General features: G+C 50.2%; 1 protein-coding gene across 1 annotated transcript in view; it reads right to left on the reverse strand.

Moving 5' to 3' along the window:
- The window catches only part of LOC142923264 (uncharacterized), a 53,425-nt gene that overhangs the window by 10,809 nt on the left and 19,368 nt on the right, over positions 1–23,248 (reverse strand). The window contains exons 6-7 of the mRNA XM_076064293.1: positions 15,945–16,171; positions 2,932–3,165 (exon numbers count right to left, since the gene is read on the reverse strand). Of these exons, the coding sequence (XP_075920408.1) occupies positions 2,932–3,165; positions 15,945–16,171 (461 nt within the window). The remainder of the gene's footprint in view (positions 1–2,931; positions 3,166–15,944; positions 16,172–23,248) is intronic.

The raw sequence follows: 23,248 nt of genomic DNA on the forward strand, positions 1-23,248 counted from the left end.
CCCGTGTCTCTCTCACCCCGTGTCTCTCTCTTTTACTCTCTCTCACCACGTGTCTCTCTCTTTCTCCCCGTGTCTACTCTGTCCAACCGTGTCTCTCTCTCCCCGTGTCTCTCTCTTTTACTCTCTCTCACCATGTGTCTCTCTCTCACCACGTGTCTCTCTCTCCCCGTGTCTCTCTCTCTTACTCTCTCTCACCACATGTCTCTCTCTCACCACGTGTCTCTCTCTCTCTCTGGGTCTTTCTCTCTTACTCTCTCTCTCCCCGTGTCTCTCTCTTACTCTCTCACCACGTGTCTCTCTCTTACTCTTTCACCACGTGTCTCTCTCCTCGTGTCTCTCTCTTACTCTCTCTCACCACGTGTCTCTCTCTTACTCTCTCTCACACCACGTGTCTCTCTCTCTCTCTTACTCTCTCACCACGTGTCTCTCTCTCTTTTACTCTCTCTCACCACGTGTCTCTCTCTCTCTCTCTCCCCGTGTCTCTCTCTCCCCGTGTCTCTCTCTCTTACTCTCTCTCACCACGTGTCTCTCTCACCACGTGTCTCTCTCACCACGTGTCTCTCTCTCATCGTATCTCTCTCACCACGTGTCTCTCTCTCTCTCTCTACCCGTGTCTCTCTCACCCCGTGTCTCTCTCTTTTACTCTCTCTCACCACGTGTCTCTCTCTCTTTCTCCCCGTGTCTACTCTGTCCAACCGTGTCTCTCTCTCCCCGTGTCTCTCTCTTTTACTCTCTCTCACCATGTGTCTCTCTCTCACCACGTGTCTCTCTCTCCCCGTGTCTCTCTCTCTTACTCTCTCTCTCTACCCGTGTCTCTCTCTCTCACCACGTGTCTCTCTCTCTGAGTCTTTCTCTCTTACTCTCTCTCACCACGTCTCTCTCTCTCTCCCCGTGTCTCTCTGTCCAACCGTGTCTCTCTCTCCCCGTGTCTCTCTTTTACTCTCTCTCACCACGTGTCTCTCTCCTACTCTCTCACCACGTGTCTCTCTCTCTACCCGTGTCTCTCTCTTACTCTCTCACCACGTGTCTCTCTCTCTACCCGTGTCTCTCTCTTACTCTCTCACCACGTGTCTCTCTCTCTACCCGTGTCTCTCTCACCACGTGTCTCTCTCTCATCGTCTCTCTCTCTCTCTACCCGTGCCTCTCTGTCTAACCGTGTCTCTCTCTCTCTCTCTACCCATGTCTCTGTCTCTCTCTCTCTCTCTCTACCCATGTCTCTGTCTTTCTCTCTCACAACGTGTCTCTCTCTTTAACTCTCTCTCACCACGTGTCTCTCTCTTACTCTCTCTCTTACTCTCTCTACCCGTGTCTTTCTCTCTACCCGTGTCTCTCTACCTGTGTCTCTCTCCCTCTCTCTCACCATGTCTCCCTCTTACTCTCTCATCACGTGTCTCTCTCTCTCTCACCACGTGTCTCTCTCTCACCACGTGTCTCTCTCTCTCTCTACCCGTGTCTCACTGTCGCCGTGGCTCTCTCTTACTCTCTCACCACGTGTCTTTCTCTCTACCTGTGTCTCTCTCTCTACCGTGTCTCTCTCTCTCTCTACCCGTGTCTCTCTCTCCCCGTGTCTCTCTCTCTACCCATGTCACTCTCTCTACCCATGTCTCTCTCTCCCCGTGTCTCTCTCTCCCCGTGTCTCTCTCGCCGTGTCTCTCTCTCCCCGTGTCTCTCTCTCTCTACCCGTGTCTCTCTCTCTCCGTGTCTCTCTCTCTCCGTGTCTCTCTCTCACCACGTGTCTCTCTAACCACGTGTCTCTCTCACCACGTGTCTCTCTCTCCCAGTGTCTCTCTCTCCCCGTGTCTCTCTCTCTCCCCGTGTCTCTCTCTCTCCCCGTGTCTCTCTCTCCCCCCGCGTCTCTCTCTCTCTAACCGTCTCTCTCTCCCCGTGTCTCCCCGTGTCTCTCTCTCCCCGTGTCTCTCTCTCCCCGTGTCTCTCTCTCCCCGTTTCTCTCTCTCCCCGTGTCTCCCCGTGTCTCTCTCCCCGTGTTTCCCCGTGTCTCTCTCCCCATGTCTCTCTCTCCCCGTGTCTCCCCGTGTCTCTCTCTCCGTGTCTCTCTCTCCCCGTGTCTCTCTCTCCCCGTGTCTCTCTCTCCCCGTGTCTCTCTCTCCCCGTGTCTCTCTCTCCCTGTGTCTCTCTCCACGTGTCTCTCTCCACGTGTCTCTCTCTCTCTCCCCGTGTCTCTCTCTCTCCCCGTGTCTCTCTCTCTCCCCGTGTCTCTCTTTCTCCCCGTGTCTCTCTCTCTCCCCATGTGTCTCTCTCTCCCCGTGTCTCTCTCTCTCCCCGTGTCTCTCTCTACCCGTGTATCTCTCTCCCCGTGTCTTCCTCCCCATGTCTCCCCCCCCCCCCCCCCATGTCTCTCTCCCCATGTCTCTCCCCTCCCGTGTCTCTCTCACCCCGCGTCTCTCTCTCTCTCCCCGTGTCTCTCTCTCCCCCGTGTCTCTCTCCCCCGTGTCTCTCTCTCCCCCGTGTCTCTCCTTCCCGTGTCTCCCTCCCCGTGTCTCTCTCCCCGTGTCTCCCCCCCCCCGTGTCTATCTCCCCGTGTCTCTCTCTCTCCGTGTCTCTCTCTCCGTGTCTCTCTCTCCCCGTGTCTCTCTCTCCCCGTGTCTCTCTCCCCCGTGTCTCTCTCCCCGTGTCTCTCTCTCTCCGTGTCTCTCTCTCCGTGTCTCTCTCTCCCCGTGTCTCTCTCTCTCCCCGTGTCTCTCTCTCCCCGTGTCTCTCTCCCCCGTGTCTCCCTCTCCCCGTGTCTCTCCCCCCCCCCCCCCCCGTGTCTCTCTCCCTCCCCGTGTCTCTCCCCCCCCCCCCGTGTCTCCCTCCCGTGTCTCTCTCTCTCCCCGTGTCTCTCCCCTCCCCGTGTCTCTCCCTCCCGTGTCTCCCCCCCGTGTCTCTCCTCTCCCCGTGTCTCCCTCCCTCCCTCCAGCTCCGTGCGTTCACCATCAGCGATGAGCGCCTGGCTGACGCTCTCTGGACCCCAGCGTTCCAGGCCTACGAGGAGATCGCCAAGCTTGAGGCTGGAGTCTTCCCACTCCTCCACAACCTCCTCCACCTCCTCCACCTCCTCCACCTCCACCACCACCTCCTCCTCCACCACCACCTCCTCCACCACCTCCTCGGGCCATGCAGGGCGACGTTGTTTCTCCGCGACGAACGCCGTCTCTTCGTCGTCCTCTGAGGTGGAACGGAGTGATTGGTCATCATCGGAGCGAGTGCTGAGTCTATGGTGGCAGTGTTGAGTCTATGGTGGCAGTGTTGAGTCTATGGTGCAGTGTTGAGTCTATGGTGCAGTGTTGAGTCTATGGGTGGCAGCGTTGAGTCTATGGTACAGTGTTGAGTCTATGGTGGCAGTGTTGAGTCTATGGTGCAGTGTTGAGTCTACGGTGGCAGTGTTGAGTCTATGGTGCAGTGTTGAGTCTATGGTGCAGTGTTGAGTCTATGGTGCAGTGTTGAGTCTATGGTGGCAGTGTTGAGTCTATGGTGTAGTGTTGAGTCTATGGTGCAGTGTTGAGTCTATGGTGCAGTGTTGAGTCTATGGTGTAGTGTTGAGTCTATGGTGCAGTGTTGAGTCTATGGTGGCAGTGTTGAGTCTATGGTGGCAGTGTTGAGTCTACGGTGGCAGTGTTGAGTCTATGGTGGCAGTGTTGAGTCTATGGGTGGCAGTGTTGAGTCTACGGTGCAGTGTTGAGTCTATGGGCAGTGTTGAGTCTATGGTGGCAGTGTTGAGTCTATGGTGGCAGTGTTGAGTCTACGGTGGCAGTGTTGAGTCTATGGTGCAGTGTTGAGTCTATGGTGCAGTGTTGAGTCTATGGTGCAGTGTTGAGTCTACGGTGGCAGTGTTGAGTCTATGGTGCAGTGTTGAGTCTATGGTGCAGTGTTGAGTCTATGGGCAGTGCTGAGTCTATGGTGCAGTGTTGAGTCTATGGTGGCAGTGTTGAGACTATGGTGTAGTGTTGAGTCTATGGTGCAGTGTTGAGTCTATGGTGCAGTGTTGAGTCTATGGTGTAGTGTTGAGTCTATGGTGCAGTGTTGAGTCTATGGTGCAGTGTTGAGTCTATGGTGGCAGTGTTGAGTCGATGGTGGCAGTGTTGAGTCTACGGTGCAGTGTTGAGTCTATGGGCAGTGTTGAGTCTATGGTGGCAGTGTTGAGTCTATGGTGGCAGTGTTGAGTCTACGGTGGCAGTGTTGAGTCTATGGTGCAGTGTTGAGTCTATGGTGCAGTGTTGAGTCTATGGTGCAGTGTTGAGTCTATGGTGCAGTGTTGAGTCTATGGTGGCAGTGTTGAGTCTATGGGTGGCAGTGTTGAGTCTATGGGTGGCAGCGTTGAGTCTATGGTACAGTGTTGAGTCTATGGTGGCAGTGTTGAGTCTATGGTGCAGTGTTGAGTCTACGGTGGCAGTGTTGAGTCTATGGTGCAGTGTTGAGTCTATGGTGCAGTGTTGAGTCTATGGTGCAGTGTTGAGTCTATGGTGGCAGTGTTGAGTCTATGGTGTAGTGTTGAGTCTATGGTGCAGTGTTGAGTCTATGGTGCAGTGTTGAGTCTATGGTGTAGTGTTGAGTCTATGGTGCAGTGTTGAGTCTATGGTGGCAGTGTTGAGTCTATGGTGGCAGTGTTGAGTCTACGGTGGCAGTGTTGAGTCTATGGTGGCAGTGTTGAGTCTATGGGTGGCAGTGTTGAGTCTACGGTGCAGTGTTGAGTCTATGGGCAGTGTTGAGTCTATGGTGGCAGTGTTGAGTCTATGGTGGCAGTGTTGAGTCTACGGTGGCAGTGTTGAGTCTATGGTGCAGTGTTGAGTCTATGGTGCAGTGTTGAGTCTATGGTGCAGTGTTGAGTCTACGGTGGCAGTGTTGAGTCTATGGTGCAGTGTTGAGTCTATGGTGCAGTGTTGAGTCTATGGGCAGTGCTGAGTCTATGGTGCAGTGTTGAGTCTATGGTGGCAGTGTTGAGTCTATGGTGTAGTGTTGAGTCTATGGTGCAGTGTTGAGTCTATGGTGCAGTGTTGAGTCTATGGTGGCAGTGTTGAGTCGATGGTGGCAGTGTTGAGTCTACGGTGCAGTGTTGAGTCTATGGGCAGTGTTGAGTCTATGGTGGCAGTGTTGAGTCTATGGTGGCAGTGTTGAGTCTACGGTGGCAGTGTTGAGTCTATGGTGCAGTGTTGAGTCTATGGGCAGTGCTGAGTCTATGGTGCAGTGTTGAGTCTATGGTGGCAGTGTTGAGTCTATGGTGTAGTGTTGAGTCTATGGTGCAGTGTTGAGTCTATGGTGCAGTGTTGAGTCTATGGTGTAGTGTTGAGTCTATGGTGCAGTGTTGAGTCTATGGTGCAGTGTTGAGTCTATGGTGGCAGTGTTGAGTCTATGGTGGCAGTGTTGAGTCTACGGTGGCAGTGTTGAGTCTATGGTGCAGTGTTGAGTCTATGGTGCAATGTTGAGTCTATGGTGGCAGTGTTGAGTCTATGGGTGGCAGTGTTGAGTCTACGGTGCAGTGTTGAGTCTATGGGCAGTGTTGAGTCTATGGTGGCAGTGTTGAGTCTATGGTGGCAGTGTTGAGTCTACGGTGGCAGTGTTGAGTCTATGGTGCAGTGTTGAGTCTATGGTGCAGTGTTGAGTCTATGGGGCAGTGTTGAGTCTATGGTGCAGTGTTGAGTCTATGGTGGCAGTGTTGAGTCTATGGTGGCAGTGTTGAGTCTATGGTGCAGTGTTGAGTCTATGGTGGCAGTGTTGAGTCTACGGTGGCAGTGTTGAGTCTATGGTGCAGTGTTGAGTCTATGGTGGCAGTGTTGAGTCTATGGTGCAGTGTTGAGTCTATGGTGCAGTGTTGAGTCTATTGTGCAGTGTTGAGTCTATGGGCAGTGTTGAGTCTATGGGCAGTGCTGAGTCTATGGTGCAGTGTTGAGTCTATGGGCAGTGTTGAGTCTACGGTGGCAGTGTTGAGTCTATGGTGGCAGTGTTGAGTCTATGGTGGCAGTGTTGAGTCTATGGTGCAGTGTTGAGTCTATGGTGCAGTGTTGAGTCTATGGTGCAGTGTTGAGTCTATGGTGCAGTGTTGAGTCTATGGTGGCAGTGTTGAGTCTATGGTGCAGTGTTGAGTCTATGGTGCAGTGTTGAGTCTACGGTGGCAGTGTTGAGTCTATGGTGCAGTGTTGAGTCTATGGTGGCAGTGTTGAGTCTATGGTGGCAGTGCTGAGTCTATGGTGCAGTGTTGAGTCTATGGGCAGTGTTGAGTCTATGGTGCAGTGTTGAGTCTATGGTGCAGTGTTGAGTCTATGGTGCAGTGTTGAGTCTATGGTGCAGTGTTGAGTCTATGGTGCAGTGTTGAGTCTATGGTGGCAGTGTTGAGTCTATGGTGGCAGTGTTGAGTCTATGGTGGCAGTGTTGAGTCTATGGTGGCAGTGCTGAGTCTATGGTGGCAGTGTTGAGTCTATGGTGGCAGTGTTGAGTCTATGGTGCAGTGCTGAGTCTATGGTGGCAGTGTTGAGTCTATGGGCAGTGTTGAGTCTATGGGCAGTGCTGAGTCTATGGTGCAGTGTTGAGTCTATGGTGCAGTGTTGAGTCTATGGGCAGTGCTGAGTCTATGGTGCAGTGTTGAGTCTATGGTGGCAGTGTTGAGTCTATGGTGTAGTGTTGAGTCTATGGTGCAGTGTTGAGTCTATGGTGCAGTGTTGAGTCTATGGTGTAGTGTTGAGTCTATGGTGCAGTGTTGAGTCTATGGTGCAGTGTTGAGTCTATGGTGGCAGTGTTGAGTCGATGGTGGCAGTGTTGAGTCTACGGTGCAGTGTTGAGTCTATGGGCAGTGTTGAGTCTATGGTGGCAGTGTTGAGTCTATGGTGGCAGTGTTGAGTCTACGGTGGCAGTGTTGAGTCTATGGTGCAGTGTTGAGTCTATGGGCAGTGCTGAGTCTATGGTGCAGTGTTGAGTCTATGGTGGCAGTGTTGAGTCTATGGTGTAGTGTTGAGTCTATGGTGCAGTGTTGAGTCTATGGTGCAGTGTTGAGTCTATGGTGTAGTGTTGAGTCTATGGTGCAGTGTTGAGTCTATGGTGCAGTGTTGAGTCTATGGTGGCAGTGTTGAGTCTATGGTGGCAGTGTTGAGTCTACGGTGGCAGTGTTGAGTCTATGGTGCAGTGTTGAGTCTATGGTGCAATGTTGAGTCTATGGGCAGTGTTGAGTCTATGGTGGCAGTGTTGAGTCTATGGGTGGCAGTGTTGAGTCTACGGTGCAGTGTTGAGTCTATGGGCAGTGTTGAGTCTATGGTGGCAGTGTTGAGTCTATGGTGGCAGTGTTGAGTCTACGGTGGCAGTGTTGAGTCTATGGTGCAGTGTTGAGTCTATGGTGCAGTGTTGAGTCTATGGGGCAGTGTTGAGTCTATGGTGCAGTGTTGAGTCTATGGTGGCAGTGTTGAGTCTATGGTGGCAGTGTTGAGTCTATGGTGCAGTGTTGAGTCTATGGTGGCAGTGTTGAGTCTACGGTGGCAGTGTTGAGTCTATGGTGCAGTATTGAGTCTATGGTGGCAGTGTTGAGTCTATGGTGCAGTGTTGAGTCTATGGTGCAGTGTTGAGTCTATTGTGCAGTGTTGAGTCTATGGGCAGTGTTGAGTCTATGGGCAGTGCTGAGTCTATGGTGCAGTGTTGAGTCTATGGGCAGTGTTGAGTCTACGGTGGCAGTGTTGAGTCTATGGTGGCAGTGTTGAGTCTATGGTGGCAGTGTTGAGTCTATGGTGCAGTGTTGAGTCTATGGTGCAGTGTTGAGTCTATGGTGCAGTGTTGAGTCTATGGTGCAGTGTTGAGTCTATGGTGGCAGTGTTGAGTCTATGGTGCAGTGTTGAGTCTATGGTGCAGTGTTGAGTCTATGGTGCAGTGTTGAGTCTACGGTGGCAGTGTTGAATCTATGGTGCAGTGTTGAGTCTATGGTGGCAGTGTTGAGTCTATGGTGGCAGTGCTGAGTCTATGGTGCAGTGTTGAGTCTATGGGCAGTGTTGAGTCTATGGTGCAGTGTTGAGTCTATGGTGCAGTGTTGAGTCTATGGTGCAGTGTTGAGTCTATGGTGCAGTGTTGAGTCTATGGTGCAGTGTTGAGTCTATGGTGGCAGTGTTGAGTCTATGGTGGCAGTGTTGAGTCTATGGTGGCAGTGTTGAGTCTATGGTGGCAGTGCTGAGTCTATGGTGGCAGTGTTGAGTCTATGGTGGCAGTGTTGAGTCTATGGTGCAGTGCTGAGTCTATGGTGGCAGTGTTGAGTCTATGGGCAGTGTTGAGTCTATGGGCAGTGCTGAGTCTATGGTGCAGTGTTGAGTCTATGGTGGCAGTGTTGAGTCTATGGTGCAGTGCTGAGTCTATGGTGGCAGTGTTGAGTCTATGGGCAGTGTTGAGTCTATGGGCAGTGCTGAGTCTATGGTGCAGTGTTGAGTCTATGGTGCAGTGTTGAGTCTATGGGCAGTGTTGAGTCTATGGTGCAGTGTTGAGTCTATGGTGGCAATGTTGAGTCTATGGTGCAGTGTTGAGTCTATGGTGCAGTGTTGAGTCTATGGGCAGTGCTGAGTCTATGGTGCAGTGTTGAGTCTATGGTGGCAGTGTTGAGTCAATGGTGCAGTGTTGAGTCTATGGTGCAGTGTTGAGTCTATGGTGCAGTGTTGAGTCTACGGTGGCAGTGTTGAGTCTATGGTGCAGTGTTGAGTCTATGGTGGCAGTGTTGAGTCTATGGTGCAGTGTTGAGTCTATGGTGCAGTGTTGAGTCTATGGTGCAGTGTTGAGTCTATGGGCAGTGCTGAGTCTATGGTGCAGTGTTGAGTCTATGGTGGCAGTGCTGAGTCTATGGGCAGTGTTGAGTCTATGGTGCAGTGTTGAGTCTATGGTGCAGTGTTGAGTCTATGGTGCAGTGTTGAGTCTATGGGCAGTGTTGAGTCTATGGTGGCAGTGTTGAGTCTATGGTGCAGTGCTGAGTCTATGGTGGCAGTGCTGAGTCTATGGGTAATGTTGAGTCTATGGGTAGTGTTGAGTATACGGGCAGTGTTGAGTCTATGGTGCAGTGTTGTGTCTATGGTGCAGTGTTGAGTCTATGGTGCAGTGTTGAGTCTATGGTGCAGTGTTGAGTCTATGGGCAGTGTTGAGTCTATGGTGCAGTGTTGAGTCTATGGTGCAGTGTTGAGTCTATGGTGCAGTGTTGAGTCTATGGGCAGTGTTGAGTCTATGGTGCAGTGTTGAGTCTATGGTGCAGCCTTGAGTCTATGGTGAAGCGTTGAGTCTATGGTGCAGTGTTGAGTCTATGGGTAGTGTTGAGTCTATGGTGCAGTGTTGAGTCTATGGTGCAGTGTTGAGTCTATGGTGCAGCCTTGAGTCTATGGGCAGTGTTGAGTCTATGGTGTAGTGTTGAGTCTATGGGTAGTGTTGAGTCTATGGTGCAGTGTTGAGTCTATGGTGCAGTGTTGAGTCTATGGTGCAGCCTTGAGTCTATGGTGAAGCGTTGAGTCTATGGGCAGTGTTGAGTATATAGGCAGTGTTGAGTCTATGGTGCAGTGGTGAGTCTATGGGCAGTGTTGAGTCTATGGTACAGTGTTGAGTCTATGGTGCAGTGCTGAGTCTATGGGCAGTGCTGAGTCTATGGTACAGTGTTGAGTCTATGGTACAGTGCTGAGTCTATGGTGCAGTGTTGAGTCTATGGTACAGTGTTGAGTCTATGGTGCAGTGTTGAGTTTATGGTGCAGTGTTGGGTCTATGGTGCAGTGTTGAGTCTATGGTGCAGTGTTGAGTCTATGGTACAGTGTTGAGTCTATGGTGCAGTGCTGAGTCTATGGTGGCAGTGTTGAGTCTATGGTGCAGTGTTGAGTCTATGGTGCAGTGTTGAGTCTATGGTGCAGTGGTGAGTCTATGGTAAAGTGTTGAGTCTATGGTGCAGTGTTGAGTCTATGGTACAGTGTTGAGTCTATGGTACAGTGTTGAGTCTAAGGTACAGTGTTGAGTCTATGGGCAGTGTTGAGTCTATGGGCAGTGTTGAGTCTATGGTGCAGTGTTGAGTCTATGGTGCAGTGTTGAGTCTATGGGCAGTGTTGAGTCTATGGGCAGTGCTGAGTCTATGGTGCAGTGTTGAGTCTATGGTGCAGTGTTGAGTCTATGGTGCAGTGTTGAGTCTATGGTGCAGTGTTGAGTCTATGGTGCAGTGTTGAGGCTATGGTGCAGTGTTGAGGCTATGGTGCAGTGTTGAGTCTATGGGGTTGTGTTGAGTCTATGGTGCAGTGTTGAGTCTATGGTGCAGTGTTGAGTCTATGGTGCAGTGTTGAGTCTATGGGCAGTGCTGCTGAGTCGATGGTGGCAGTGTTGAGTCTATGGGCAGTGTTGAGTCTATGGTGCAGTGTTGAGTCTATGGGCAGTGTTGAGTCTATGGTGCAGTGTTGAGTCTATGGTGCAGTGTTGAGTCTATGGTGGCAGTGTTGAGTCTATGGTGCAGTGTTGAGTCTATGGGCAGTGTTGAGTCTATGGTGCAGTGTTGAGTCTATGGTGCAGTGTTGAGTCTATGGTGCAGTGTTGAGTCTATGGGCAGTGTTGAGTCTATGGTGGCAGTGTTGAGTCTATGGTGGCAGTGTTGAGTCTATGGTGCAGTGTTGAGTCTATGGGTGGCAGTGTTGAGTCTACGGTGGCAGTGTTGAGTCTATGGGCAGTGTTGAGTCTATGGTGGCAGTGTTGAGTCTATGGTGCAGTGTTGAGTCTATGGGTGGCAGTGTTGAGTCTATGGGTAATGTTGAGTCTATGGGTAGTGTTGAGTATATGGGCAGTGTTGAGTCTATGGTGCAGTGTTGAGTCTATGGTGCAGTGTTGAGTCTATGGGCAGTGTTGAGTCTATGGTGCAGTGTTGAGTCTATGGTGGCAGTGTTGAGTCTATGGTGGTAGTGCTGAGTCTATGGTGCAGTGTTGTGTCTATGGGTAATGTTGAGTCTATGGGTAGTGTTGAGTCTATGGTGCAGTGTTGAGTCTATAGTGCAGTGTTGAGTCTATAGTGCAGTGTTGAGTCTATGGTGCAGTGCTGAGTCTATGGTGCAGTGTTGAGTCTATGGTGCAGTGTTGAGTCTATGGGCAGTGCTGAGTCTATGGTGCAGTGTTGTGTCTATGGTGCAGTGTTGAGTCTATGGTGCAGTGCTGCGTCTATGGGTAGTGTTGAGTCTATGGTTCAGTGTTGAGTCTATAGTGCAGTGGTGAGTCTATGGTGCAGTGTTGAGTCTATGGTGCAGTGCTGAGTCTATGGTGCAGTGTTGAGTCTATGGTGCAGTGTTGAGTCTATGGGCAGTGCTGAGTCTATGGTGCAGTGTTGAGTCTATGGTGCAGTGTTGAGTCTATGGTGCAGTGTTGAGTCTATGGTGCAGTGTTGAGTCTATGGAGTGCTGAGTCTATGGAGTGCTGAGTCTATGGTGCAGTGTTGAGTCTATGGTACAGTGCTGAGTCTATGGTGCAGTGTTCAGTCTATGGTACAGTGTTGAGTCTATGGTGCAGTGCTGAGTCTATGGTACAGCGCTGAGTCTATGGTACAGTGCTGAGTCTATGGTACAGTGCTGAGTCTATGGTGCAGTGTTCAGTCTATGGTGCAGTGTTGAGTCTATGGGCAGTGCTGAGTCTATGGTGCAGTGTTGTGTCTATGGTGCAGTGTTGAGTCTATGGTGCAGTGTTGAGTCTATGGTGCAGTGTTGAGTCTATGGGCAGTGTTGAGTCTATGGTGCAGTGTTGAGTCTATGGGCAGTGTTGAGTCTATGGTGGCAGTGTTGAGTCTATGGTGCAGTGTTGAGTCTATGGTGCAGTTTTGAGTCTATGGTGCAGTGTTGAGTCTCTGGGCAGTGTTGAGTCTATGGTGCAGTGTTGAGTCTCTGGGCAGTGTTGAGTCTATGGTGCAGTGTTGAGTCTATGGTGCAGTGTTGAGTCTCTGGGCAGTGTTGAGTCTATGGTGGCAATGTTGAGTCTATGGTGCAGTGTTGAGTCTATGGTGCAGTGTTGAGTCTATGGGCAGTGCTGAGTCTATGGTGCAGTGTTGAGTCTATGGTGGCAGTGTTGAGTCAATGGTGCAGTGTTGAGTCTATGGTGCAGTGTTGAGTCTATGGTGCAGTGTTGAGTCTACGGTGGCAGTGTTGAGTCTATGGTGCAGTGTTGAGTCTATGGGTGGCAGTGTTGAGTCTATGGTGCAGTGTTGAGTCTATGGTGCAGTGTTGAGTCAATGGTGCAGTGTTGAGTCTATGGGTGGCAGTGTTGAGTCTATGGTGCAGTGTTGAGTCTATGGTGCAGTGTTGAGTCTATGGTGCAGTGTTGAGTCTATGGTGCAGTGTTGAGTCTATGGGCAGTGCTGCTGAGTCTATGGTGGCAGTGTTGAGTCTATGGGCAGTGTTGAGTCTATGGTGCAGTGTTGAGTCTATGGGCAGTGTTGAGTCTATGGTGCAGTGTTGAGTCTATGGTGCAGTGTTGAGTCTATGGTGGCAGTGTTGAGTCTATGGTGCAGTGTTGAGTCTATGGGCAGTGTTGAGTCTATGGTGCAGTGTTGAGTCTATGGTGCAGTGTTGAGTCTATGGTGCAGTGTTGAGTCTATGGGCAGTGTTGAGTCTATGGTGGCAGTGTTGAGTCTATGGTGGCAGTGTTGAGTCTATGGTGCAGTGTTGAGTCTATGGGTGGCAGTGTTGAGTCTACAGTGGCAGTGTTGAGTCTATGGGCAGTGTTGAGTCTATGGTGGCAGGGTTGAGTCTATGGTGGCAGTGTTGAGTCTATGGTGGCAGTGTTGAGTCTATGGTGCAGTGTTGAGTCTATGGGTGGCAGTGTTGAGTCTATGGGTAATGTTGAGTCTATGGGTAGTGTTGAGTATATGGGCAGTGTTGAGTCTATGGTGCAGTGTTGAGTCTATGGTGCAGTGTTGAGTCTATGGGCAGTGTTGAGTCTATGGTGCAGTGTTGAGTCTATGGTGGCAGTGTTGAGTCTATGGTGGTAGTGCTGAGTCTATGGTGCAGTGTTGTGTCTATGGGTAATGTTGAGTCTATGGGTAGTGTTGAGTCTATGGTGCAGTGTTGAGTCTATAGTGCAGTGTTGAGTCTATAGTGCAGTGTTGAGTCTATGGTGCAGTGCTGAGTCTATGGTGCAGTGTTGAGTCTATGGTGCAGTGTTGAGTCTATGGGCAGTGCTGAGTCTATGGTGCAGTGTTGTGTCTATGGTGCAGTGTTGAGTCTATGGTGCAGTGCTGCGTCTATAGGTAGTGTTGAGTCTATGGTTCAGTGTTGAGTCTATAGTGCAGTGGTGAGTCTATGGTGCAGTGTTGAGTCTATGGTGCAGTGCTGAGTCTATGGTGCAGTGTTGAGTCTATGGTGCAGTGTTGAGTCTATGGGCAGTGCTGAGTCTATGGTGCAGTGTTGAGTCTATGGTGCAGTGTTGAGTCTATGGTGCAGTGTTGAGTCTATGGTTCAGTGTTGAGTCTATAGTGCAGTGGAGAGTCTATGGTGCAGTGTTGAGTCTATGGTGCAGTGCTGAGTCTATGGTGCAGTGTTGAGTCTATGGTGCAGTGTTGAGTCTATGGGCAGTGCTGAGTCTATGGTGCAGTGTTGAGTCTATGGTGCAGTGTTGAGTCTATGGTGCAGTGTTGAGTCTATGGTGCAGTGTTGAGTCTATGGTGCAGCCTTGAGTCTATGGTGAAGCGTTGAGTCTATGGTGCAGTGTTGAGTCTATGGGTAGTGTTGAGTCTATGGAGTGCTGAGTCTATGGAGTGCTGAGTCTATGGTGCAGTGTTGAGTCTATGGTGCAGTGTTGAGTCTATGGTGCAGTGTTGAGTCTATGGGCAGTGTTGAGTCTATGGTGCAGTGTTGAGTCTATGGTGCAGTGTTGAGTCTATGGTGCAGTGTTGAGTCTATGGGCAGTGTTGAGTCTATGGTGCAGTGTTGAGTCTATGGTGCAGCCTTGAGTCTATGGTGAAGCGTTGAGTCTATGGTGCAGTGTTGAGTCTATGGGTAGTGTTGAGTCTATGGTGCAGTGTTGAGTCTATGGTGCAGTGTTGAGTCTATGGTGCAGCCTTGAGTCTATGGGCAGTGTTGAGTCTATGGTGTAGTGTTGAGTCTATGGGTAGTGTTGAGTCTATGGTGCAGTGTTGAGTCTATGGTGCAGTGTTGAGTCTATGGTGCAGCCTTGAGTCTATGGTGAAGCGTTGAGTCTATGGGCAGTGTTGAGTATATAGGCAGTGTTGAGTCTATGGTGCAGTGGTGAGTCTATGGGCAGTGTTGAGTCTATGGTGCAGTGCTGAGTCTATGGGCAGTGCTGAGTCTATGGTACAGTGTTGAGTCTATGGTACAGTGCTGAGTCTATGGTGCAGTGTTGAGTCTATGGTACAGTGTTGAGTCTATGGTGCAGTGTTGAGTTTATGGTGCAGTGTTGGGTCTATGGTGCAGTGTTGAGTCTATGGTGCAGTGTTGAGTCTATGGTACAGTGTTGAGTCTATGGTGCAGTGCTGAGTCTATGGTGGCAGTGTTGAGTCTATGGTGCAGTGTTGAGTCTATGGTGCAGTGTTGAGTCTATGGTGCAGTGGTGAGTCTATGGTAAAGTGTTGAGTCTATGGTGCAGTGTTGAGTCTATGGTACAGTGTTGAGTCTATGGTACAGTGTTGAGTCTAAGGTACAGTGTTGAGTCTATGGGCAGTGTTGAGTCTATGGGCAGTGTTGAGTCTATGGTGCAGTGTTGAGTCTATGGTGCAGTGTTGAGTCTATGGGCAGTGTTGAGTCTATGGGCAATGCTGAGTCTATGGTGCAGTGTTGAGTCTATGGTGCAGTGTTGAGTCTATGGTGCAGTGTTGAGTCTATGGTGCAGTGTTGAGTCTATGGTGCAGTGTTGAGGCTATGGTGCAGTGTTGAGGCTATGGTGCAGTGTTGAGTCTATGGGGTTGTGTTGAGTCTATGGTGCAGTGTTGAGTCTATGGTGCAGTGTTGAGTCTATGGGCAGTGCTGAGTCTATGGTGCAGTGTTGAGTCTATGGTGGCAGTGTTGAGTCTATGGTGCAGTGTTGAGTCTATGGGCAGTGTTGAGTCTATGGGCAGTGTTGAGTCTATGGGGTTGTGTTGAGTCTATGGTGCAGTGTTGAGTCTATGGTGCAGTGTTGAGTCTATGGGCAGTGCTGAGTCTATGGTGCAGTGTTGAGTCTATGGTGGCAGTGTTGAGTCTATGGTGCAGTGTTGAGTCTATGGGCAGTGTTGAGTCTATGGGCAGTGTTGAGTCTATGGGCAGTGTTGAGTCTATGGTGCAGTGCTGAGTCTATGGTGCAGTGCTGAGTCTATGGGCAGTGTTGAGTCTATGGTGCAGTGCTGAGTCTATGGTGCAGTGCTGAGTCTATGGTGCAGTGTTGAGTCTATGGTGCAGTGTTGAGTCTATGGTGGCAGTGTTGAGTCTATGGTGCAGTGTTGAGTCTATGGTGCAGTGTTGAGTCTATGGGCAGTACTGAGTCTATGGGCAGTGTTGAGTCTCTGGTGCAGTGCTGAGTCTACGGTGCAGTGCTGAGTCAATGGTGCAGTGTTGAGTCTATGGTGCAGTGCTGAGTCTACGGTGCAGTGTTGAGTCTATGGTGCAGTGTTGAGTCTATGGTGCAGTGTTGAGTCTACGGTGCAGTGTTGAGTCTATGGTGCAGTGTTGAGTCTATGGTGCAGTGTTGAGTCTATGGTGCAGTGTTGAGTCTACGGTGCAGTGTTGAGTCTATGGTGCAGTGTTGAGTCTATGGTGCAGTGCTGACTCTATGGGCAGTGTTGAGTCTATGGGCAGTGTTGAGTCTATGGTGCAGTGTTGAGTCTATGGTACAGTGTGTGTCCTCGTGTACAGTGTGATTTTTGCCAACACTCTTGATTGCGTGTACAGTGTGATCACAGGTACAGTGAGCCCGCGTACAGTGGGCGTCCGTGTACAGTGCGGGTCCGTGTACAGTGCGGGCACAGCGTACAGTGCGCGGGCCCGCGTTACAGTGTGTACAGTGCGACGTACCGTCAGTATCATTGTAGAAGGGATTTCTGCTCCGTGACTCCTCCTCCACCTCCTCCACCTTCTCCACCTTCTCCACCTTCTCCACCTCCTCCACCACCTCCACCACCTCCTCCACCACCTCCACCTCCTCCACCTCCTCCACCTCCACCACCTCCTCCTCCACCACCTCCTCCGCCGTGACCGTGCCAGCAGCGGCGACCGGAGACGTCCCCAAAACTTGAGGGAGCCTGCATCCAATTGACGAAACGACGCTGATCACGATCATGATGATGACGACGACAATGACGATGATGATGACGATAGCAACGATGATGATGATGACGATGATGATGATGATGACGATGATGATGATGATGACGATGATGACGATGATGACGATGACGATGACAGCAACGATGATGATGATGACGACGATGACAGCAACGATGATGATGATGACGACGATGATGATGATGACGATAGTAATGATGATGATGATGATAACGATGATGATGATGATAATGATTGTGACTGACTGAGGACTCACTGACTCAGTGAGTCTCTCTCTCCCCGTGTCTCTCTCTCCCCGTGTCTCTCTCTCCCCGTGTCTCTCTCTCCCCGTGTCTCTCTCTCCCCGTGTCTCTCTCTCTCTCTCCCCGTGTCTCTCTCTCCCCGTGTCTCTCTCTCCCCGTGTGTCTCTCTCCCCGTGTCTCTCTCTCCCCGTGTCTCTCTCTCCCCGTGTCTCTCTCTCCCCGTGTCTCTCTCTCCCCGTGTGTCTCTCTCCCCGTGTCTCTCTCTCCCCGTGTCTCTCTCTCCCCGTGTCTCTCTCTCCCCGTGTCTCTCTCTCCCCGTGTGTCTCTCTCCCCGTGTCTCTCTCCCCGCGTCTCTATCTCCCCGTGTGTCTCTCTCTCCCCGTGTCTCTCTCTCTCCCCGTGTCTCTCTCCCCCCGTGTCTCTCTCTCTCCGTGTCTCTCTACCCCCATGTCTCTCTCTCCCCGTGTCTCTCTCTCCCCATGTCTCTCTCTCTCCCCATGTCTCTCTCTCTCCGTGTCTCTCTCTCCCCATGTCTCTCTCCCCCCGTGTCTCTCTCTCTCCGTGTCTCTCTCTCCCCATATCTCTCTCTCCCCGTGTCTCTCTCTCCCCGTGTCTCTCTCTCTCCCCATATCTCTCTCTCTGTGTCTCTCTCTCCGTGTCTCTCTCCCACCGTGTCTCTCTCTCTCCCACCGTGTCTCTCTCTCCCCGTGTCTCTCTCTCTCCCCGTGTCTGTCTCTCCCTGTGTCTCTCTCTCCCCGTGTCTCTCTCTCTCCCCGTGTCTCTCTCTCTCCCCGTGTCTCTCTCTCCCTGTGTCTCTCTCTCTCTCCCCGTGTCTCTCTCTCCCCGTGTCTCTCTCTCTCCCCGTGTCTGTCTCTCCCTGTGTCTCTCTCTCCCCGTGTCTCTCTCTCTCCCCGTGTCTCTCTCCCCCCGTGTCTCTCTCTCTCCGTGTCTCTCTCTCTCCCCGTGTCTCTCTCTCCCCGTGTCTCTCTCTCCCCGTGTCTCTCTCTCCCCGTGTCTCTCTCTCTCCCCGTGTCTCTCTCTCTCCCCGTGTCTCTCTCTCCCCGTGTCTCTCTCTCCCCGTGTCTCTCTCTCTCCCCGTGTCTCTCTCTCTCACCGTGTCTCTCTCTCCCCATGTCTCTCTCTCCCCGTGTCTCTCTCTCTCCCCGTGTCTCTCTTTCTCCCCGTGTCTCTCTCTCTCCCCGTGTATCTCTCTCTCCCCGTGTCTCTCTCTCCCTGTGTCTCTCTCTCTCCCCGTGTCTCTCTCTCCCCGTGTCTCTCTCTCTCCCCGTGTCTCTCTCTCTCCCCGTGTCTCTCTCTCTCTCTCCGTGTCTCTCTCTCTCCCCATGTCTCTCTCTCTCTCCGTGTCTCTCTCTCTCCCCATGTCTCTCTCTCTCCCCATGTCTCTCTCTATCTCCGTGTCTCTCTCTCCCCGTGTCTCTCTCCCAGTGTCTCTCTCTCCCCGTGTCTCTCTCTCCCCATGTGTCTCTCTCTCCCCGTGTCCCTCTCTCCCCGTGTCTCTCTCTCCCCGTGTCTCTCTCTCCCCGTGTCTCTCTCTCCCCGTGTCTCTCTCTCCCCATGTCTCTCTCTCTCCCCATGTCTCTCTCTCTCCGTGTCTCTCTCTCTCCGTGTCTCTTTCTTCCCGTATCTCTCTCCCAGTGTCTCTCTCTCCCCGTGTCTCTCTCTCCCCATGTGTCTCTCTCTCCCCGTGTCTCTCTCTCCCCGTGTCTCTCTCTCCCCGTGTCTCTCTCTCTCCCTGTCTCTCTCTCTCCGTGTCTCTTTCTTCCCGTATCTCTCTCTCCCCGTGTCTCTCTCTCACACCGTGTCTCTCTCTCCCCGTGTCTCTCTCTCTCCCACCGTGTCTCTCTCTCCCCGTGTCTCTCTCTCCCCGTGTCTCTCTCCCCGTGTCTCTCTCTCCCCGTGTCTCTCTCTCCCCGTGTCTCTCTCTCCCCGTGTGTCTCTCTCTCTCCGTGTCTCTCTCTCCCCGTGTCTCTCTCTCCCCGTGTCTCTCTCTCCCCGTGTCTCTCTCTCCCCGTGTCTCTCTCTCCCCGTGTCTCTCTCTCCCCATGTCTCTCTCTCTCCCCATGTCTCTCTCTCTCCGTGTCTCTCTCTCTCCGTGTCTCTTTCTTCCCGTATCTCTCTCCCACCGTGTCTCTCTCTCTCTCACACCGTGTCTCTCTCTCCCTGTCTCTCTCTCTCTCCCACCGTGTCTCTCTCTCCCCGTGTCTCTCTCCCCGTGTCTCTCTCTCCCCGTGTCTCTCTCTCCCCGTATCTCTCTCCCACCGTGTCTCTCTCTCTCTCACACCGTGTCTCTCTCTCCCCGTGTCTCTCTCTCACACCGTGTCTCTCTCTCCCCGTGTCTCTCTCTCTCCCACCGTGTCTCTCTCTCCCCGTGTCTCTCTCTCCCCGTGTCTCTCTCCCCGTGTCTCTCTCTCCCCGTGTCTCTCTCTCCCCGTGTCTCTCTCTCTCACACCGTGTCTCTCTCTCCCCGTGTCTCTCTCTCCCCATGTCTCTCTCTCTCCCACCGTGTCTCTCTCTCCCCGTGTCTCTCTCTCCCCGTGTCTCTCTCTCCCCGTGTCTCTCTCTCCCCGTGTCTCTCTCTCCCCGTCTCTCTCTCTCCCCATGTCTCTCTCTCCGTGTCTCTCTCTCCCCGTGTCTCTCTCTCTCCGTCTCTCTCCCCGTGTCTCTCTCTCCCCGTGTCTCTTTCTTCCCGTATCTCTCTCCCACCGTGTCTCTCTCTCTCCCCGTGTCTCTCTCTTTCCCCATATCTCTCTCTCCCCGTGTCTCTCTCTCCCCGTGTCTCTCTCCCACCATGTTTCTCTCTCTCCCACCGTGTCTCTCTCTCCCCGTGTCTCTCTCTCCCCGTCTCTCTCTCCTCATATCTCTCTCCCCGTGTCTCTCTCTCTCACCATGTCTCTCTCTCCCACCGTGTCTCTCTCTCCCCGTGTCTCTCTCTCCCCGTCTCTCTCTCCTCATATCTCTCTCCCCGTGTCTCTCTCTCTCACCATGTCTCTCTCTCCCCGTGTCTCTTTCTCCCCGTGTCTCTCTCTCACACCGTGTCTCTCTCTCTCCCACCGTGTGTCTCTCTCTCTCTCTCCCACCGTGTCTCTACCACTGCGAAATTGAGTGATTGGCGAGAATTCCACATTCCCATCAACCCCGGGGGGTGGGTCTCTTCGCAAACGTAATGACAGGGTGCCATCTTCGTTGGTTCTTTCGGCAAAGTCACCACCACCACCACCGTCACGTAGAATGAGAATAAAATAATGAAATTGATAAAATAAAATAACACAATAATAATAATATTCTAACACGACGTTTCGGCCACAACACAAGCGGCCTTCATCAGGGTGAAGGGGGCGAGACTGTCTGGGTAGGACACGACTTTAACATAGCTATTTCTGTGAGCAGTTACAAGCTAATCACTCAGCTATTTCAATGCTAAATTCTATGCTAATTCCTTTGTCAAGGGGTGCCTCTGTGAATGTGTATGCTTTGACTTTAACACAGCCATTTCTGTGACCAGTCACAAGCTAATCACTCAGCTATTTCAATGCTAAATTCTATGCTAATTCCTTTGTCAAGGGGTGCCTCTGCGGATGTGTATGCTTTGACTTTAACATAGCCATTTCTGTGACCAGTCACAAGCTAATCACTCAGCCATTTCAATGCTAAATTCTATGCTAATTCCTTTGTCAAGGGGTGCCTCTGTGGATGTGTATGCTTTGACTTTAACACAGCCATTTCTGTGACCAGTCACAAGCTAATCACTCAGCTATTTCAATGCTAAATTCTATGCTAATTCCTTTGTCAAGGGGTGCCTCTGCGGATGTGTATGCTTTGACTTTAACATAGCCATTTCTGTGACCAGTCTCAAGCTAATCACTCAGCTATTTCAATGCTAAATTCTATGCTAATTCCTTTGTCAAGGGGTGCCTCTGTGGATGTGTATGCTTTAACTTTTAACATAGCCATTTCTGTGACCAGTCACAAGCTAAGCACTCAGCTATTTCAATGCTAAATTCTATGCTAATTCTTTGTCAAGGGGTGCCTCTGTGGATGTGTATGCTTTGACTTTAACACAGCCATTTCTGTGACCAGTCACAAGCTAATCACTCAGCTATTTCAATGCTAAATTCTATGCTAATTCTTTGTCAAGGGGTGCCTCTGTGGATGTGTATGCTTTGACTTTAACATAGCCATTTCTGTGACCAGTCACAAGCTAATCACTCAGCCATTTCAATGCTAAATTCTATGCTAATTCCTTTGTCAAGGGGTGCCTCTGTGAATGTGTATGCTTTAACTTTAACATAACCATTTCTGTGACCAGTCACCACCTAATCACTCAGCTATTTCAATGCTAAATTCTATGCTAATTCCATTGTCAAGGGGTGCCTCTGTGGATGTGTATGCTTTAACTTTTAACATAACTATTTCTGTGACCAGTCACAAGCTAATCACTCAGCTATTTCAATGCTAAATTCTATGCTAATTTCTTTGTCAAGGGGTGCCTCTGCGGATGTGTATGCTTTGACTTTAACATAGCCATTTCTGTGACCAGTCACAAGCTAATCACTTAGCTATTTCAATGTTAAATTCTATGCTAATTCCTTTGTCAAGAGGTGCCTCTGCGGATGTGTATGCTTTAACTTTAACATCGCCATTTCTGTGACCAGTCACAAGCTAATCACTCAGCTATTTCAATGCTAAATTCTATGCTAATTCTTTGTCAAGGGGTGCCTCTGTGGATGTGTATGCTTTGACTTTAACATAGCCATTTCTGTGACCAGTCATAAGCTAATCACTCAGCCATTTCAATGCTAAATTCTATGCTAATTCCTTTGTCAAGGGGTGCCTCTGTGGATGTGTATGCTTTAACTTTTAACATAGCTACTTCTGTGACCAGTCACAAGCTAATCACTCAGCTATTTCAATGCTAAATTCTATGCTAATTCCTTTGTCAAGGGGTGCCTCTGCGGATGGGTATACTTTGACTTTAACATAGCCATTTCTGTGACCAGTCACAAGCTAATCACTCAGCTATTTCAATGCTAAATTCTATGCTAATTCCATTGTCAAGGGGTGCCTCTGCAGATGTGTATACTTTGACTTTAACACAGCCATTTCTGTGACCAGTCACAAGCTAATCACTCAGCTATTTCAATGCTAAATTCTATGCTAATTCCTTTGTCAAGGGGTGCCTCTGCGGATGTGTAGGATTTGACTTTAACACAGCCATTTCTGTGACCAGTCACACGCTAATCACTCAGCCATTTCAATGCTAAATTCTATGCTAATTCCTTTGTCAAGGGGTGCCTCTGTGGATGTGTATGCTTTAACTTTAACACAGCCATTTCTGTGACCAGTCACAAGTTAATCACTCAGCCATTTCAATGCTAAATTCTATGCTAATTCTTTGTCAAGGGGTGCCTCTGCGGATGTGTATGCTTTAACTTAGCTATTTCAATGCTAAATTCTATGCTAATTCTTTGTCAAGGGGTGCCTCTGCGGATGTGTATGCTTTAACTTTAACATCGCCATTTCTGTGACCAGTCACAAGCTAATCACTCAGCTATTTCAAAGCTAAATTCTATGCTAATTCTTTGTCAAGGGGTGCCTCTGTGGATGTGTATGCTTTGACTTTAACATAGCCATTTCTGTGACCAGTCACAAGCTAATCACTCAGCTATTTCAATGCTAAATTCTATGCTAATTCCTTTGTCAAGGGGTGCCTCTGCGGATGTGTATGCTTTAACTTAGCTATTTCAATGCTAAATTCTATGCTAATTCCTTTGTCAAGGGGTGCCTCTGCAGATGTGTATGCTTTGACTTTAATACAGCCATTTCTGTGACCAGTCACAAGCTAATCACTCAGCTATTTCAATGCTAAATTCTATGCTAATTCCATTGTCAAGGGGTGCCTCTGTGGATGTGTATGCTTTGACTTTAACACAGCCATTTCTGTGACCAGTCACAAGCTAATCACTCAGCCATTTCAATGCTAAATTCTATGCTAATTCCATTGTCAAGGGGTGCCTCTGCAGATGTGTATACTTTGACTTTAACATAGCCATTTCTGTGACCAGTCACAAGCTAATCACTCAGCTATTTCAATGCTAAATTCTATGCTAATTCCATTGTCAAGGGGTGCCTCTGCGGATGTGTATGCTTTGACTTTAACATCGCCATTTCTGTGACCAGTCACAAGCTAATCACTCAGCTATTTCAATGCTAACTTCTATGCTAATTCCTTTGTCAAGGGGTGCTTCTGCGGATGTGTATGCTTTGACTTTAACATAGCCATTTCTGTGACCAGTCACAAGCTAATCACTCAGCCATTTCAATGCTAAATTCTATGCTAATTCTTTGTCAAGGGGTGCCTCTGTGGATGTGTATGCTTTGACTTTAACATCGCCATTTCTGTGACCAGTCACAAGCTAATCACTCAGCTATTTCAATGCTAAATTCTATGCAAATTCCATTGTCAAGGGGTGCCTCTGTGGATGTGTATGCTTTGACTTTAACATAGCCATTTCTGTGACCAGTCACAAGCTAATCACTCAGCTATTCCAATGATAAATTATATGGGTGCCTCTGCGGATGTGTATGTTTTGACTTTAACATAGCCATTTCTGTGACCAGTCACAAGCTAATCACTCAGCCATTTCAATGCTAAATTCTATGCTAATTCCTTTGTCAAGGGGTGCCTCTGTGGATGTGTATGCTTTGACTTTAACATAGCCATTTCTGTGACCAGTCACAAGCTAATCACTCAGCCATTTCAATGCTAAATTC

This window comes from Petromyzon marinus, unplaced genomic scaffold (genome assembly GCF_048934315.1).
Source record: "Petromyzon marinus isolate PM22_M1 ecotype Great Lakes invasive population unplaced genomic scaffold, UKy_Petmar_22M1.pri1.0 PM_Scaffold_371, whole genome shotgun sequence".
NCBI classification, from domain to species: domain Eukaryota; kingdom Metazoa; phylum Chordata; class Hyperoartia; order Petromyzontiformes; family Petromyzontidae; genus Petromyzon; species Petromyzon marinus.